This window comes from Vulpes vulpes, chromosome 1 (assembly GCF_048418805.1).
Source record: "Vulpes vulpes isolate BD-2025 chromosome 1, VulVul3, whole genome shotgun sequence".
Classification (NCBI taxonomy): domain Eukaryota; kingdom Metazoa; phylum Chordata; class Mammalia; order Carnivora; family Canidae; genus Vulpes; species Vulpes vulpes.
Window position 1 is genome coordinate 13,337,786 of NC_132780.1, and position 17,093 is coordinate 13,354,878.

At 51.2% G+C, this 17,093-nt stretch overlaps 2 protein-coding genes and 1 long non-coding RNA gene across 11 annotated transcripts in view; 2 read left to right on the top strand and 1 right to left on the bottom strand.

Annotated features, from left to right (window-relative positions):
* The window catches only part of HIF3A (hypoxia inducible factor 3 subunit alpha), a 29,091-nt gene extending 17,748 nt beyond the window's left edge, over nucleotides 1-11,343 (top strand). For 7 of the 9 annotated variants that reach the window (XM_026013801.2, XM_072755343.1, XM_072755341.1 and 4 more), the window contains 4 exons: nucleotides 3,703-3,974; nucleotides 4,929-5,046; nucleotides 6,435-6,516; nucleotides 8,662-11,343. In XM_026013801.2, the coding sequence (XP_025869586.1) occupies nucleotides 3,703-3,974; nucleotides 4,929-5,046; nucleotides 6,435-6,516; nucleotides 8,662-8,759 (570 nt within the window). In that variant the 3' untranslated portion in view covers nucleotides 8,760-11,343. The remainder of the gene's footprint in view (nucleotides 1-3,702; nucleotides 3,975-4,928; nucleotides 5,047-6,434; nucleotides 6,517-8,661) is intronic. The other 2 variants (XR_012000989.1, XR_012000976.1) reach the window with 1 other exon arrangement.
* Nucleotides 1-13,523, bottom strand: LOC112931231 (uncharacterized). The gene is made up of 3 exons (XR_003237302.2): nucleotides 13,425-13,523; nucleotides 7,196-7,352; nucleotides 1-3,377 (listed from the first exon to the last, which is right to left on the bottom strand). It is a non-coding gene; the product is annotated as an uncharacterized lncRNA (long non-coding RNA).
* PPP5C (protein phosphatase 5 catalytic subunit) overlaps nucleotides 13,433-17,093 on the top strand; it is a 19,486-nt gene continuing 15,825 nt past the window's right edge. The window contains exon 1 of the mRNA XM_026013846.2: nucleotides 13,433-13,722. Within this exon, the coding sequence (XP_025869631.1) occupies nucleotides 13,602-13,722 (121 nt within the window). The 5' untranslated portion in view covers nucleotides 13,433-13,601. The remainder of the gene's footprint in view (nucleotides 13,723-17,093) is intronic.

The following is a 17,093-nucleotide window of genomic DNA, read 5'->3' on the forward strand; positions in this document are numbered from 1 at the left end:
TTGAAAGAAGTAACATTTATTTAGTCACACTATTTCTGAGATTCAGGAATCTCGGAGCAGCTCAGCTGGTTTTTGCTGAGTCCCTTGTTTGGAGGAAGTCAAGTACTCCATCAGGGGTTCAGTCATGTGGGGCTAGAGGATCCACTTCCAAGCTCATATACATGGTTGTTGACAGGCATCAGCCCCTCACTGGCTCTGGCTGGAAGCCTCAGTTCCTTACCACATAGGCTGGCTCTCCCCAAGGCAAGGAATCCAAGAGATAACAAGAGTGAGCCCAAGACAGAAAATGCAGTCTTTTATAACCTAATCTCAGAAGCAACTATATTGTATTGGTCATACAGACCAACCCTGATACAATGCAGAAGGCATCTGCATACACCAGAAAGTGAGGATCATTGGGGCCCCCAATAATTCATGTCTCTCCCTCCTGCAAAATATACTCACCTCCTCCCAAGTGCCCGCAAAGTCTCTTCCCATGACAGCATCAGCCTAAAGTCTGGAACCTCATCACCTACATCGGGTCTGAGAGTGGTGAAGCCCTCACTCTGTTGGCCTGTGAACTAAAGAGACAAGTGATGTGCCAGCCACATGCCCCATATACAATGGTGGGACAGGCACAAAGTAAGGCCATGTGTTCTCCTATTCAAAAAGAGTGAGAGGATTGGAGGGTGTACAGGTGTCACTGGTCCACAGCAATTTTGAAATCTGGTTGGACAACTGTGGGAAGTTCCTTGATGAGAACTTATTCCTACTACTTTCTCCATGGTTCTTGACTCCACCCTCTAGACTAGACTCCTCGCTTGGAATCCTCCTTGCTTCTTCATAAAAGGTAACATGTTTTTGCAGCTGAGAGCGTTTTCATGACCTGCTTTCTTGTTAGGGGACTTTGGTGACCCAAGGGTCTTTTCATTTAGTAACCATCTCTGTCCCTTCCAGTCCAAGCTGACAACATTTCTGTTTATATATTAATCTGTACAAAAAAAAAAAAAAGTGTGGGTCTTATGTGAATCTCTTTGGAGTTCACTCCATTACACAAAAGTCATGCCCATGATCTCTTTGAGATAAGCCCCTACCTTGGGGCTTTTACTGAGATGCTGAGTGACAGTGCCTGGAAGTTTAATAGAAGCCCTTTTGTCTGATTGAGAAGACACATCCTTAAACTCTAGAGCGCTGTTGTCTGACTGAAGGATACTCTAGGCAACACCTTTGATCTTTCCAAAGCCATCACCAAGAATTTTATAGTCACACCTTGGGCTTCATCTTTAGACCATGCCTTCCCAAGAGTGCTCTTTTTGACTCAGGTTTAGCATCCTTTGCCATCTGGGCAAACACAAGGTGAAGGCTGCAGTCCTCCTGTCTGCCAAGTCTATCCAAGACTCCTGACATCAGCTACAAGCTTGGTCCCCAGGGCCATCCTCACTTCAGATTAGCTGCCTACAAATTCAGAGATTCCCACTGAGTCCCTCAGTTTCAATAATTGCTAGAAGTAGCTCTAGAGAGACACCCCTGGTGGCTCAGTGGCTGAGCATCTGCCTTTGGCTCAGGGTGTGATCCCGGGGTCCTGGGATGGAGTCCCACATTGGGCTCCCCATGGTGAGCCTGCTTCTGCCTCTGCCTATGTCTCTGCCCCTCTCTGTCTCTCTCTCTCTCATGAATAAATAAATAAAATCTTAAAAAAAAAAGTAGCTCTAGAACTTAGGACAGCACTGGACTTATGATAATAGTTTTATTATAGCAAAAGAATATTATAGCCAAAGGAAGAGGTGCATAGGGTGGAATCTGAGACCGGGAGGGTCCCACATGCAAAGCTTTCATGACCCCAGAGACATATCACGCTCCTGGGAGCATACATGGTGTATCACCACACCAGGAAGCTCACCCAAGCTGTGATGTCCAGAATTTTGTTTTTTTAATGATTAATTTATTATTTATTTGAGAGAGAGAGAGAGAGAGAGAGAGACCATAAATAGGGGGAGGGGCAGAGGTAGAGAATATCCAGACTCCTGCTGAGCACGGAGTCTGACATGGGGTTCGATCCCAGGACCGTGAGGTCATGACCTGAGCCAAAACCAAGAGTCGGATACAACCAATTGAGCCAGCCAGGTGCCCCAGGTGTCCAGTTTTCACTGAAGTATCATTATGTAGGCATGACTGGATTATTCCCCATGTAGTTAACCTTAATCTTCATCTTACCTCCCTGATACACACACTTCCCCTGGAGGTCAGTCTGATCTCACGTGGTCCCAACCCTCCCATCACATGGTTGGCCATTCGGGTATGACCAGCCCCCAGCTTGAGTTGTCTTGTTGGCACAGTATCAGATATGGCCCCAGGGGCTCACCCCGAGGAGCAAAGACATATCTGGCCACTCAGGAAATCCCAACGAGCTGGGGCAAAGACCACACCTCATTTTGGGTAAAGTTGATTCTTCACAGGGAGGTTGAGAATCTTCCAGACCTTCAAGTTTCAGCTCCTTCTGTTTAACATTTCTCTTCTTAGGGCACCTGGGTGGCTCAGTGGTTAAGCGCCTGCCTTAAGTTCAGGTTATGATCCTGGGGTCCTGGGATCGAGTCCCACATCGGGCTCCCCACAAGGAGCCTGCTTCTCCCTCTGCTTATGTCTCTGCCTCTCTCTCTGTGTCTCTCATGAATAAATAAATTCTTTAAAAAGAAAAGATTTCTCCTCTTGCCTTTACTCTGAGTGGCAAGAAGAAATCAGGCAGCCGTTCGGCATTCTGGCTGGCAATCTCACAGGTGGATTGCCCGGCTCACTAGTTATGTGTTCTGAGTTCCACAAAACTGCACACAACACTGGTGCTAAACTTTAGTCACTTCACAACAAAAATCCCCTTTCCTTGGGCTTCTGGTCACGTGTTCCTCACCTCCCTTTGTGCCCTCACTGGCCAGCTCCTTGTGCTTCATGTTTCCATTAATAGTTTCCATTAATGTTTCAAGGCAATCTAGGCTCTGACAGGCTCTTTAAAGCCCTTCCAGCCCCTGCCCTTACCCTACTGCTCAGTGCCAAAGCCACTCTGCATTTTAGGCTTTTTGTTAGGGCAGCGCCCCACTCTTGGGATCAAAATTTTACTTGCTGTTTGTTTCTGGGTAACACAATCCCCTAAAACTGAAAATAACAAGCGTGTATTAGCTCACATAATTTCTGGGGATCAGGGGCCTGGGAGTCACTTAGCAGGGTGGCTTTTGCTCTGGGTCTCTTGTGAGGTTGCAGTCCAGATGTCACCACCCAGGGCTGCGGTGACTTGAAGGCTTGAAAGGGACTAGAGGGTGCACTTCCAAGATGACTCGCTGGTTTGCTGGCGGGAGGTCTGTTTCTTGCCATGTGAGCTTCTCCGTAGGGCTTCTCACAGAGCACGTGACCTGAGAGAGTTTGCAGCAGAAACAGAAGCCATGGTACCTTTATAATCTGATTTCCAGAGTCCCACACTATCATCGCCTCAATATTCTATTGTTCCCAGATCAACCCTGGTCACCGTAGTAGGGGACTATACTAGGATATGAACACCAAGAGGTGAGGATCCTTGGGAGCCACCTTGGGGACTGGCTACCAGAGTCCTTCCACCCATTCTACAGACGAGGAAAGTGAAGCTCAGACTCTTGATGTCAGCCACACGGGCACACAACTCAGAGGTGGTAGAGCTGGGACTCAAGGCTCTTGTTCTTAACCTCCTTCTGCTTCCCGCAGGATGTCGATGCTCTGGATTTGGAGATGCTGGCCCCCTACATCTCCATGGATGATGACTTCCAACTCAACTCCAGTGAGCAGCTACCCAGGGCCTTCCACAGACCTCCAGGAGCCATCCCCAGGCCCCGTGCGCGGAGCTTCCATGGCCTGTCACCCCCAACCACTGAGTCCTCCCTGCTGCCCCGCTGGGGGAGTGACCCCCGGCTGAGCTGTTCCAGCCCTTCCAGAGGGGACCCCTCGGCCTCCTCCTCCATGGCTGGGGCTCGGAAGAGGTGAGGATATAAGGGGAGGGACCCCCTGTCTTGCTTCTACCTCCTGTTTCAGCCCCATCCCTCATCATTCCTCCTGCTGACCTGCTGGCCTCTGCTCCAGCTGGGCTCTCGGTGTCCCCAGCCCATGCCATGTTCATTTCAACCTCTGTTTTTGCCTCAGCTGTGCCCCCCCCCCATCCCACCCCAGAGGGCCCTCCACTGTTCTCTTTGTTTATCCAGTCCACCAGAGCCCTCTCCTTTGGAACAGATTTTTATCTGGCCTAGTGATGATTTTTGTCACAGTTAAAAGGACATTGCAAGTGTCAAAGCAACTGTCTAAAACCAAGTTTCCTAACACCTTTGAGAATCTGTGGAAAGCTATGGACTCTTTCCCAAGAACATTTACACACACATACAGACGCACAATTTTGCATATAATTTCAGAGGGTTCATGTCTGCCTTCCAGAGACATTAAATTACTAATACTCAAGTTTTTACTTTCCACGTTGTAGGCATGTGCCCATTTAGTGTCCAGAATGGTCCCTTTACTATCTGTATGAGGCTTTATGGATACATCTCATTATTTCCCAAGGCTCTCAGCTTGGTGCTGGATATGCAGGGGGTGCCTAAATAAAGACTTACTGAACAAGGGAGGGAGGAAATTAATAAATACAGCAGATGGATGGATGCTGAGTGGGTAGGTGGTAGATGGATCACTGGATGAATGGGAAGATGGATTGGTGGATGGGTGGGTAGATGGGTGGATGTATGATTGGTGGATGGAGAGATGGGTAAGTGGGTAGATGGATGGATAGATGACAGATGGATGGGTGGATGATGGGTGGATGGATGGGTGAGTGTATGAGTAAAGGAATAAACAGGCACCTGGGAGAGTGAATGAGTGCTTATCACCTGCTTACAGTGGTGCCCACACCTGCTTGGGTTGTTGTGTTCTGAGATTCTGTTTCCCTCCAGGACCCTAGCTCAGAGCTCAGAAGACGAGGCTGAGGGGGCGGAGCTGCTGGGAGTGAGACCCCCCAAACGGTCCCCTAGCCCAGAACCCGAAAACTTCCTGCTGCCTCCCCTCAGCCTGGTATGTTGGGTGACTCATGTGATTCTCTGGCCCTCAGAACCTAGTGGCCTTAAGCCTGTTTTATGGGTGGGAAAACCAGAGAGGGGCAGGTACTGGCTGAAGGTCAAATGGAAGGTCAGTCATCCAGGTGAGGCTAGGACCTTGATTTGCTAGCTCAGGTCAGGGGTATGGAAGGGCTGTGCAAATTTATGTAAGTTGGTGGTAAGTTCTAAGAAGAAAAATTAAGCAGGGTGAAGGGGAGAAATGACAAATGTTAGTAGGTATAGGAACCTCCTCTTCTCCCGAGAGCCTCCCCCCAAACCTAGACAGTTCTTGGCCTTGGATTATTAGTGTAGCATTAAGAGTCCAGACACTGGAGTCAGACTGACTTAAGTTCAAGTCCCAGGTCTGCCACCTAGTAACTGTGAGACCATCGGGCAGGTGGATGGGACCACTGTGAACCTCAGTTTCCTCATCTGGGAAGTGGGATGGTTACATCTCACAGGACTCAAGAGAAACAAATGAAATTAGGCCCATCCTTAGTGGCTGTGATAAATAGTATAAAAACAAGCAAGCAAAGGCAGCATCCCGTATCCCACCTTCCCCCATCTCCCTGCTTCCATCTCACCTCTGCTGTCCTTTCTGCCCTTTCCAAAACCCATCCTAGGCTGCACCACTTCCTCCCTCCAGGATCTTCCGTGGCTCTCTGGCTCCTCACTCAGAGCAGGGCTATTTGTGGTTGATAGTATCAACAGCTGATATTTACTGAGTGCTTACCTTGTAGCAGACACTGTACTAAGTGCCTTGCATGATTAAGTTATTTAATCCCCATGACCACTCTTAAGATGTTGTTGCCATGATCGTTACTATTAGCATTCACATTTGCACATGAGAGGACAAGCAACTGCATGGGTCAGTGTCTAGGAATCAGCAAGAGGTGGTGCATCACCATGGGGCCAGCAGCATGGGGAGCTGGCACTGTCCCTTGCCTGAAGGCACACGGCAGAGGGTGGTCACTCGATCCTGGAGACAGTAGGTCTTGTGAGAGCCAAAACTTTCCATGGCGGGACACAGCCAACCCAGGACGACCCAGCAGAGATGCAGCTAGATCAGATACCCTTGCTTTCTCGTCCATCGTGCTGGCATCTCCCGTTAACATGAACATGTGGAGCAAGGCTGCATGTTGATTGGGTCCATGTGCATGGTCTACCTGCTGGAGCACAGGTGAAGGGCAGGACGGGGCTCTGGAGGGACACACGGAGGAGATGTAGGACATTGGCTTAACCCACAGTCACATAGCCCATAAGAGGCCGCTGGACCGTGCAGAGCTCTTAACCACATTGCACCATCCTGTCTCCTGGGATATTGATGACGATGATGGTTGTGGCAGCTTTGTCTCTCTCCTACAGAGTTTCCTTCTGACAGGAGGGCCAGCCCCAGGGAGCCAGCAGGATCCCAGCACCCACCTCCTGGAACTGAATGAGCCCCTGCGTGAGTAGCAAGGCCCTGGATCCCTCTCTCCCCAAGAAGGTGCCCCAGATGGCTGAGGGGGGGGGCAATCCAGAAAGTTGGGGGCAGCTGTCAGTGCCTGTATGCAACCCTGGTAAAGACAGACATCCCCTTTCTGCTCTCAGCAGCACTGTGAGGAGGAAAGAGAGGTCCTGAGGGGTGGAAGGCAGAGACTTCCCAGAGCTGCCCTTTGGGGTGGAAGCTGAGCCCAGGCTCAGTCTAGGCTCCCGAAGCCTGTGTCTGATTATGCTTTGGGCTTGTCCTGCCTTGGTCATTCCCAGCTACGTGGCTTTGGGAAATAGTTTTTGCTTCTGGAGCCTTGCCTCCTCCGACAGATGTGTTACAATAGTTCTAACCTTAAGGAGATGTGTGCAGGAACTGTGGAGGGGCAGCACAAGGAGAGCCCAGCACAAGATCTGATTGGTAGTAAACACTCAAGAAATGTCTGCCCTCACGCCATGTTGGCCCCACAGCCCCGCCACCGAGCCACAGAGCGAGACCAGCTGCTAGGCTTGTTTGCGCTACCATCCTCACCTTCCAGCACACCTGTCAGTAGCCAGAGCTCCACTCCAAACCTCCACACATCTGACCCAGGCCTCCCTCCACTCCAAACTCATCCATGGCTCCCTAGTGCCCTTCCGAGAAAAAACAGGCTCCTCACCTTGTCCTCCAGTCTCTGCGGGGTCTGACTGCTGCACATCCTCTGTTCCAGCCACAGTTACAGTCTTTTGTTTGGTTCATTCTGTCCTTCAGACATGAAACAAAGATTTACTGAACACAAATAAGTGCCAGGCACTGTCCTGGGAGCTGGGACACAACTGTGAACAAAACAGAAATCCCTGCTGTCACAGAGCTGAAGGGAGGCAAGAGAGGGAAACACATGCTTCTGGGAAAAATAATGCATGCAAAGGGAAAAGGAACTCTGGGGTGGGGGGAGGGGGGTGGGATTTCAATTTCAAGTAGTACAGTTAAGAGTGGTCTCATTGAGAAAGTGACATTTGAGCAAAGACTTGAAGGAAGTGAGAGAGTAAACCATGAAAATTTCTAGGGGAAGAGCATTCGAGGTGGAAGGAAGAGCAAATGCAAAGGTCCTGAGGTAGAAGTGTATCTTAGCTGGGGGAAGCAAGGCCAGTACAACTGCAGCAAAGAAGGAAGAAGGGTTGGGGGACTAATTACATGGGGACTCCAGAAGGCATCCTGCTGACCTTGAAGCAATCTGGCTTGAGGAGATAGCCTCAGGGCCTTTGCATATGCTGATCCTTCTGCCTGAAATGCTTTTCCTTCTATTCTTTGCCTAATTACTGCATCCTTTAGATCTCAGATCAAATATTACCCCTTCTGTGGAGCCCTCCCTAACTTCCTAAGCTCATGGTGTTTGCCATTTGATTTTTGGCTGTCCTCTCCCTGTGGGTATGAGCCGTGTGAGGGCAGGGGCCAGGCTTGTCTTGTCACTGCCATACTCCACAGTCTGGGTGAGGCAGGGCAGTGGCTGAGCACAGAGCAGGGCCTCAGTACATGTTTGTAAAGGAAGAACTAAGATTTATCTAGCACTCACTCTGTGCCAAGTTTTGTGCGAAACCTACTGTATACATGACCGAACTGACACCCCTTGCTGGAACTCAGGACGGGGAGTTTCGTCTGTCCCATTACCTGCCCTGTCCCCCGTGCCTGGCACACAGCAGGTGCTCAATAGACATTTTCCGAATGGGGTAGGTATAAGTAAGTACGCCTGTTCCCTCAGTAACGACAGCTCATTTACTGAGCGCTCACCAGTGCTAATTATTGTTCAAAGCACTTTACAGGGATTCACTGGTTTACTTCCCACGGCAGCCCTGGAAAGGAAGTAGCAGTAGCCCATTTTGCAGATGAGGTAGCTGGCGCAGAGAGAGGTGAAGTCACCTGCCTCGGCTCACACAGCAAGTAAAGAGCGGCAAACTCAGGCAGCATCTGGCTCCAGCTGCCTTAAACAGCCCGAGCACCTGAGGTTCAGAGATTAGAACTTGCCCACGATTTTCCTACGATGTGAATCCAGGCACGCCTGCCTCACCACCCACGCTACTGTCATGAGGGGAAGATGGGTTTGGGTAGTAATTCCCCACTGGCTGACCTTCCCATCTTCCCCCACAGGCCTGGGCCCCTCGCTGCTCTCTCTCTACCCGGATGAGGACACCGTGGAGCCCAGGAGCCACTTCCAACCAGCGGTGGGCTTGGCCCAGGCCAACTGAGCCAGGCCCTCTTCCCTTCTCCCTGCCACTCCCCAGAAAGGACCTCAACCACACTCCACGCCGGCAGCCAACGCACAGGATGGGGGTGCCAGGAGAGGGGTTCCCTCTCTCTTCTTGGTGGCCCCTGCCCATCTTGGGCCTACCTCAGCCCTCACCCCTCTGCCCCCGACATCTGGGGGCTCTTTGGGGTGGTCTCAGCTCAGTGACCTCTGGGAGGAGGGTCCCTGGAGCCCTCCTCCTCCTTCTCTCAGGACTTCCCTTGGGGTTCTCAATACTGCTTACCTCATCTCTTTCTCCAACTCTCCTGGCTCAATTTTGGTAATTGGGGGGGAGGTTGGGATTCAGACCTGTGTTTCTGGGCTCTGGGGAGTACTGATAACCATGATCACCTTTCTTTCCATCCATCTTTCTTTTATTTTTATCTTTGTTGTTCTCATGATGTTTTTAATCGCTATGAATTGCCTGGGGTCCATGAGAATGCAGGACCCTGATCCCCCCTCCTCCCTCAGGTATTAATGGGGAGGGGCCTCTGGCGCAGACTTCACCCCTAGCAACTTCTGATCAATCCCTTAGCCTCCCAAGTGGCCACCCCGCTCCACTCGCCCCTCCACTTGGGACTTCTGCAGCCCCCAGCCTTGCCGGGACACTAGCTCCATTTACGGGCTTCCTATTACCAGGGGTAACCTGCAGCTTCCTCTGCTCCCGGACCATGCAACCTCGAGCTCTCTATGCTTCTAGACCACACAACCTCAGACCTTCTCTAGTCCTAGACTGCACAGCCCCCAGCAGGTTGGGTTCAGACCCCATATCCCCCAAACCCCTCTTCTCGTCCTGGACCCACCACCTCTAGCGCTGTCTCTTTTCATACTTCCGTGGTCTCCTAAGTTGTCTGGTTCTTGGTCTCACAGCTCCCAGGTCCCTCAAGCTCCAGAGCCTACACCCACCAGAGTCCTCTGGTTCTAGAACTCACTCTGACTTCCTTTGGTTCCAGACCTCTCTGTAAATAAGTCTCCCTTGTACCAGATGTCACATGCTCCAACTCCTGCTGATTCCACCTCTTACAACCAACAACTGCCTCTGATTCCAGACTGAACCCACAACCCAAGCTTCGTATTGGTTTTAGTCTTCCTCATGTGTGATACATTTGGCTCCAAACCCAGAATTCCAAATTTCTAAGTCATTTTGGTGGTACACTTCACAATGCCCAGCTCATTCCTTTTCAACTTTTTACACTCAACACTTGCTTTTCCAATCAAAGAGGAGTGAAATGAGTTTTATGTCACTCTTACAACCATTATAGTACTTCCAGGGCAGACACCGCACGCCAGGTCTCTTCTGCTCTAGACCTTGTGACCTCCACCATACACTGGTTCCTGACTACATCACCTTTAGAACTTGCAGTTCCCAGGACCCTGTGATTCCAGAGATGATGATCTCTTTTCTCTGATTTTTGAACGTGGCTTCAGATGTCTTCTGATTCCAGACCGCACCCTGTTAATTCCTGTGGTTCTAGACCTCACAATCTCCAGTTTGCTCCCCAGATCTTATGACTCCAAATTACTCTAGATCTAGAACTTAGCTTTCAGACATCTTCTGATTATAGACCTTGCCTTTATACATTTTTCTGGTTCTAGACCCTACAATGCCCAACTCCTGATTTTAGATCTAGATCTTATGACTCCAAAATCTCTCTGGTTCTAGAACTCAGTTCTTAGAGTTTTGTGAATTCTATTCTTGCTCTATAGATTCCTCTGGTTCTAGGCCTCACAGCCTCCAGCTATCTCTGACTTCAGATCCAAATTCTTTTGGCTCTAGAACTTAGCCTCCAGGTGTTCCTGATTCTACAATCTGGATGTCACCCTGTGGATTCCTCTGGTTTGGATTCCTCTGACTCTCTGATTCCAGACCCCATCCTCGTAACTCTATTCTAGGCTTCCTATCCTACTCAACTTGCCCCACTTCCTGTTCTGTCTCAAGTCTTCCCATTCCAAGTCCCTCTGCTAGGGGACTTCATGCTCAAGCCTCGCCATCCTCAAGCTCATACCTTACAGTTTCCCTGTCCTAGAGCCACCATCACTGCCCCCCTTAGCTCTCCAGGGATGCACTTACCTTTACTTTACCCCAGGTACCTGGGGGACCTGGGGCTCCCTTTATAATCCAAGAGACTTCCCCAGCCGCACAGAGACACGCACAGCCCTATCTGCATATCACAGGGTGGGGAGAGAGGCCAGGACTCCTCAGTCTTCTACGACCACCTTTGTGTCACTCTTACCCTCCAAACCTATTTCTACGATGGTGCTACTCTGGGTCTCCCACACAAAAAGGCCTCCCTCTCTCAGCTCAATTCACCCCCTTTTTGGAAGGCACTTCTCACTGTTTTGTCATGGGATGGCCTATCCAGATTGGTGCTATGGGGGAAGAGGGTCTGGGCCCTCTCTCCCTCAGGGGGTAATCTGGGCCCTCAAATTAGGTTCCGGGGAACTGGGCTGGGTTGGGGAGGGGAAGGGACTGGACCAGCCACTCTGGCTCTGAAACCCACTAATTTCTACACCACCATAAAGATCTTGCCTTGGTGGGCACCAGAGCTCCGTGTGTTGACTCATCTGTGGGGTTGCTTCAGGGTATGTGGGTACACTGGCTGTTCCATGTCGCTGTGAGTGTGTGTGTGTGTGACTGTGTTCCTATATGGGTCTATGTAAAGTTGTATGCCTGGAGATGTTGTAAGTCTATTTATTGTGACATTTGCTGTGACATAATTCTGTGAACCTGTGAGGGGTGGGGAGTTGTAATTCCTTCTACCTGTATGTTAGTGTCTGAGTGAAATGATTCTGCTTTGTGTTTCTGGTTACTTTGGGTTTCTGTGTTCCTGAATGTGGGAGGTTTTGTGGTGTTACAATTATGCTTACACATATGGGACTGTTTTGACACTATCATTCTGTATACTGGTATCTGTATGACATGGTTCTCTATATTTGAGTGTGTGTGTGTGTGAGAAAGAAAGAGGGAGAAAGAGAGACTGTGTGTCGACAGATTCAGGTGCAGATGGGTGTGCCTGTTCTGTCCCATCTCTGTATGACTTTTATAATAACCCTCTTCCTATGTTCCATGCAGGAATATTTTTTTATTACTACTTTAAAATTTTTTAAGTAATCTCTACACCCAACGTGGGGTTTGAAATCATGACCCCAAGGTCAAGAGCCACATGCTCTACTGAGCCAGCCATGACCCTATCATGTAGGAATCTTTTTAAAGAAATAAAACTTTCAGGCCTCGTTGCTCCCTTGCCTAAAATGCTTTTTTCTTCCTTCCTCCTTCACACTTGGTTATCTCCTACTCATTCTCAGCTCTTGGTTCAAACATCCCCTCCTCCAGGAACTCTTCCCTGCTTGTCCAACAGGGTGAGCCCCTCCTCTCTACTCTCAGGTCTAGGTACTCAATACCATTCTGAGTATTTTATCGGAGTGTATATAAAAAGTGCTTACTCTGTGTTAGGCCCTCTGCCAAATACTTTATTCCTATGATCTTATCAAATTTCCTCTAATCATATATAATAAGCACAGTTATTGTCCCCATTTTACAGAAGAGGAAACAGGTTCAGAGAGGATGATCACTTGCCAGGGTCACACAGCAGGGAAGGAGTGAGCTGGATTCGAATCCGGGATTCAAATCCATCACAGCAGCCTTCCCATACACACTTCTAAAAATCTCAAAAATCTAGAGTCTAGGGACAGTGGAGCAGGGCTTAAGAGCACAGAATCAGATGGGACAAGGTGAAGTCCTGGCTCTGCCACTCTCATTGTATGACCTTGGGGAAGAAGTTGGTTGACTTCTACAAACCTCGGTGTCCTCAGTGGTAAAATGGAGCTGACACTATTATCTACCTTCTAGGCTGATTGTTGGCTATGATACGAGGTGGTGGGATCCGGCTGTCAGGACAAGGCGACTGAGAAGTGGGACAGCTGTGGTTGTAAGATGGGAGCCCCAGCAGGTCCTTAAATGATTTAGTGCCATAGTTCCACAGGAGGATCAGTTGAGGGCTTGGAGAGGATGGTCTGCTAGGATGTAATGGTTAGGGTGTGTGTGTGCCCGCGCCGCGCGCGCATCTGGAGATGTTGCCTGGGGCTATCCTATTCAGTGTTTCCTAGGTAATGCAGTAGAAAGAGTAGGTTTTTCTAAGGGCACTGTGGTAGGCTGGGGACTAGGGGATGAGGATGAAGAAAGGAGATGGTGCAACAAACTTCTGAGCCTTGCTCAGGACTAGGGCATCCAGAGCGCCTTCAGTTAACAGACAGAGATACAGTTAACCTTCAGGGTTGGAACTTTAGTCTCTTGGTTTGAGAATCCACGCATTTTTCAGAGGGGGGTGTAATTGCCCCTAATTGCTCAAGGTCACCCAAATAACGGGCCGTAGGGCTAGTCTCCCGGCTCTGGTTCTGCGTGGGGCACGGGGCTGCCTTGCAGCCACACCCACCCACCCACCCAAGAAGACCCCGGGGAAATCGCAGGGGAACCCCCCTCCAGAACTTCGGCGGCCTTCGAACACGGCAACTTCGCGAACGCGGGCCCAGCCAGACCTTCCCCGCTCGCCCCCGCCCCGCGCGCCCCCTTTCGCCCTCCCCATTGGCTCGTTCTACGAAGGGCGCTGTCTAGGGGCCCTCTGGTCACCTTGTCCTCCGCGCGCTCTATGGCGAAAGGGCCCTGCGCAGGCGCGCGAAGGGAGCCTTCGGGGCCCGCGCTTTACGACACTTGTGCAGCAGCGGCCGCAGCAACTCGGCACTCCTTCGCGACGATTCGGCCGGGTGCCGCTGGCGGCCGTTGCCAGGGTGGGGGTCGCTTTGCGGCATGGCGATGGCGGAGGGCGAGCGGACTGAGTGTGCTGAGCCCCCCCGGGACGAGCCCCCGGCTGATGGCGCTCTGAAGCGGGCAGAGGAGCTCAAGACGCAGGCCAACGACTACTTCAAAGGTGCGCCTGCCCCGGAGGGGGCCAGGGAGGGTGGAGAGCGGCCCGGGGCAAGGGGTGCCCGGCCCGCGCGGAACCATGGCAACGCGGAGCGGCAGCCTGGGCGCGGGGCAGGCACTACCAAGTGACCCGGCTTGGGGAGGCCCAGGATGCCGCTACCAGGGGCCGACAGGGGGGGCTTCTGACAGGAGGGGTGATACCTAGAAGCGGCATTCGGAGCGGGTGCTACTAAATGGGGAGACTGGGGAGGGCGCTACCAAGTGTGCGGCGGGAGGGGGACGGGAGCGAGGGCATTTCCGAACGTGAGGTCCTTGAGAGGTGCTAGTTGTGGTGAGACCTGAAGAGGGCGCTGCCAAGTAGTGACAGAGGGCCGGGGAGTGATGGTGCTACCCAGTGGGGAGATGGGCGGGGGGGGGGGGGCACTGTCCCAGTAGAGTAGGGAATTGTAGGGGTGGGGAATAGATCATTAGATGGGAGGGCAAGGAGATTGGGGGTTGCACGAGAAAAAGGGATGCGTGGGAGGCCCTGGGAGTAAAGGTGGGGAAATCCCAAGAATAGTATGACATCCGATCTTGGGAAAGAGTAAGATGTGGGGGCACTCACTCATTCATTCAGTAATTCATTATGTTTCTAGAGCACCTGCTTTGCGCTAAGGACTGTGCCAGACTCTGGGGATTTAGCAGGGAATGAAGCAGATGTGGCCCTGCCCTTTTATAGCTTGTAATTCAGCAGGAGAATAAGACATTGAGCAAAAACACAAGAAATAATAAAATGCTTAGAAGTTATGAAGAATGCTTTGAACAAACCCCAACAGGGTGTGAAGGAGAGAATGAGGGCTGGAGGCTACTTTATAGAGAGCGTGGTCAGGGAAAGCCTTACTGAGAAGGCATTTGATAAGAATCGTGAAGGAGTGTTTCAGGTGGATGCAGCCAGATGTGCAAAGGCCCTGAGGTAGGAAATGAAAGACTAGTGTGGCGGAAGCTGTAGCAAGTTAGCAGGGAGATGGATACAAGATAAGTTTAGGGCCAGACCAGGTGGGGTTTTATAAGTCATTGCAAAGCTGGTTTGGATTTTACTGGGCTATTCAAGAGGAGACATTGAGTAGACAGATGGGCCAGTCTGGAGCTGCAAGGAGAGGAATTTGGGCCTGATCAGCCTATGTATGGAATAGAACACCTGCGAATGGATGAGGTCATCTAGGGAGAGAAGGGGCTGAAACCTTAGGAATTCTAATGTTTAGAAAAGAAGAAGAAGAGGCTGAGGAGGAGTGGTCAGTGAAGTGGAAGGGAAGTTGGGAAAGGTGTCAGGAAAGATGAGAGAAGAGAGTGCTTCTAGGAGGGGGGCTGTGCCTTGGGTCGGGTGCTGCCAGGGTGAGCACTGAGCATTGACCATTGGATTTGGCTTCACGAATGTTGGTGGTAGCCCTAAGAAGGGCAGTTTATAAGAACAGTTTTGGGCAACAATGAAGTTGGTAATTAGCTAAGAGAACACCCAAGGGTGAACAGGAAGTGAAGTAGAGACAGCAAATGTTGACAAAGTGGTTCGAGTATTTTGGTCCGTCCTAAAAGGGAGTGGAGAAATGGAGAGAGGGAGGTGCTTGCTTTCTTTCTCTTAAAGGATGGAAGAAGAGTCCCAAGAGTCTGGTCCAGTAGAGAGCTGGAATTGATCCTACAAGAGAGATGGGAGACTTACAGCAGCAAAGCTGGGGAAAAGAAATGGAGTTGGAATCTAGAGCCTTAGCAGCCTTCAGTTGGCCTTCAGTGGAAGCACAAGGGGATTCAGAGCGGGAACATTTGGTCAGGCTGCAGCCACGAGGAGAGGACCAGTGAGAGATGAAGCGGAGCCTTGGAGGCCAGTTCAGGGAGTGTGGATGTCATCCTGAGGGTGGTGGGGAGGCATGGTAAGATTCCCCAGCTTCTGGGCTGAGATTGGATGCAAGGGCAGAGCTGGAGGCAGGAAGGAGAAAAGGATGGTGGACAGGTAGATGAGAGGTGTCTCTGGTCAGAAACCAACAAGAAATGTTTCAGAGAGAATATGAGGGCTGGTGAGACGGAGGAGGGAATGCCAGGCAGAAAGAACAGGATGGCAGAGGCCTATCCTGGCAAAGGTGAGCAGAACCTAGCCTCAAGGAAGTAAGTGGGGCCGGAGTATAGGAGGCAAGGGAGGATGCTGAGCTTTCTACTGTGGACTCTGGGGAGCCATGGATAGTTCTGAGAAAGGGAAGGACAGGGTTAGGTTTGTGCTTTAGCTGGACCCCTACAGAGAGGCAGGACTGGAGGCTGGGAGAGCAGGGAGGAGGCTGAGGCAGGAACCCAGGCAGGCGGACAGATTGAAGGCCAGACCAGGGCAGGGCGGGGCTGGAGGGATGGAAGTGGATGAATAGATCTGAGATGTTCAGGAGGCTGCCTTGACAGAACATGGTGACTGCCTGGCTTCGGGGGGTTGAGGGTTCGGGAGAGGTGTCATCGGGAGAGGTGTCCAGGATGAGGCATGGTCTCCAGCTGGGGATTGGCTGTCCCTGAAATGGGGCTGAGGAAGAGCAGCAAGTATGAGGGTTGATGCTGAGGCGAGGTAAGAATTCTGGGAAACCGTAAGCCACGGGGAGGGGCCCCCTGCCCCCCAGGACCTGGGCGCTCAGAATCCCTGAGGCCAGGCATGCAGCCAGAGGTGCTCGCATTGAGCTGGCACAGAGGAGAAAGCTACTGGTCCAGGCCCCTCACTGTCTGGCAGGCAATGGCAGGCACAGAGCCCCAGCCTCGGGGGCTGTGGGAATAACAATAAAAAGAATAATTACAGCTCTCTTTAATTGAGCCCCTGTGGTGGCCACGTACACCACTTTGCTTAATCTTCCCCCCGGGCACTGAAAGGTAGTAGGAGCAGCCCTGTTTGTTTTATAGAGGAAGCTGAGGCTCAGAAGTGAAACCGCTTGCCCAAGGTCAGAGTGTGAGCAGCAGAGCCCGGATATCCCCCTTCCTCACCACGTGCTCTCTTGTTCAGAGTTCTTACCTGCAGCCTGCAGGGGGAAGAGGATATCCCCCTGCCAGCATGGCTGAATCCCCTCTACGAGCTCAGAGCCTGGTCCCTGCTGTTGCTCTGCTCTCCGGGCCTCATCATCCCCCATTCTATAAAATGGGAGGGGTTGGATTTAACCCCCAGAGAAGCCTCTGGGTCTAAGATTTTGTAGACATGGTTAAGAGCTCAGGCTGCCTGGATTCAAATCTTGTTTATTTCCCTTATGTGCTGTGTCACCCCCCGGGCAAATGACTTAACCTCTCTGTGACTTCCTGTCCTCATCTCTAAAATAGGGACTGTCTTGAGGATTAGATGCACCGCCAGGTGCATAGAACAGGGCCAGGATTTGGTGTCGTTGGGTA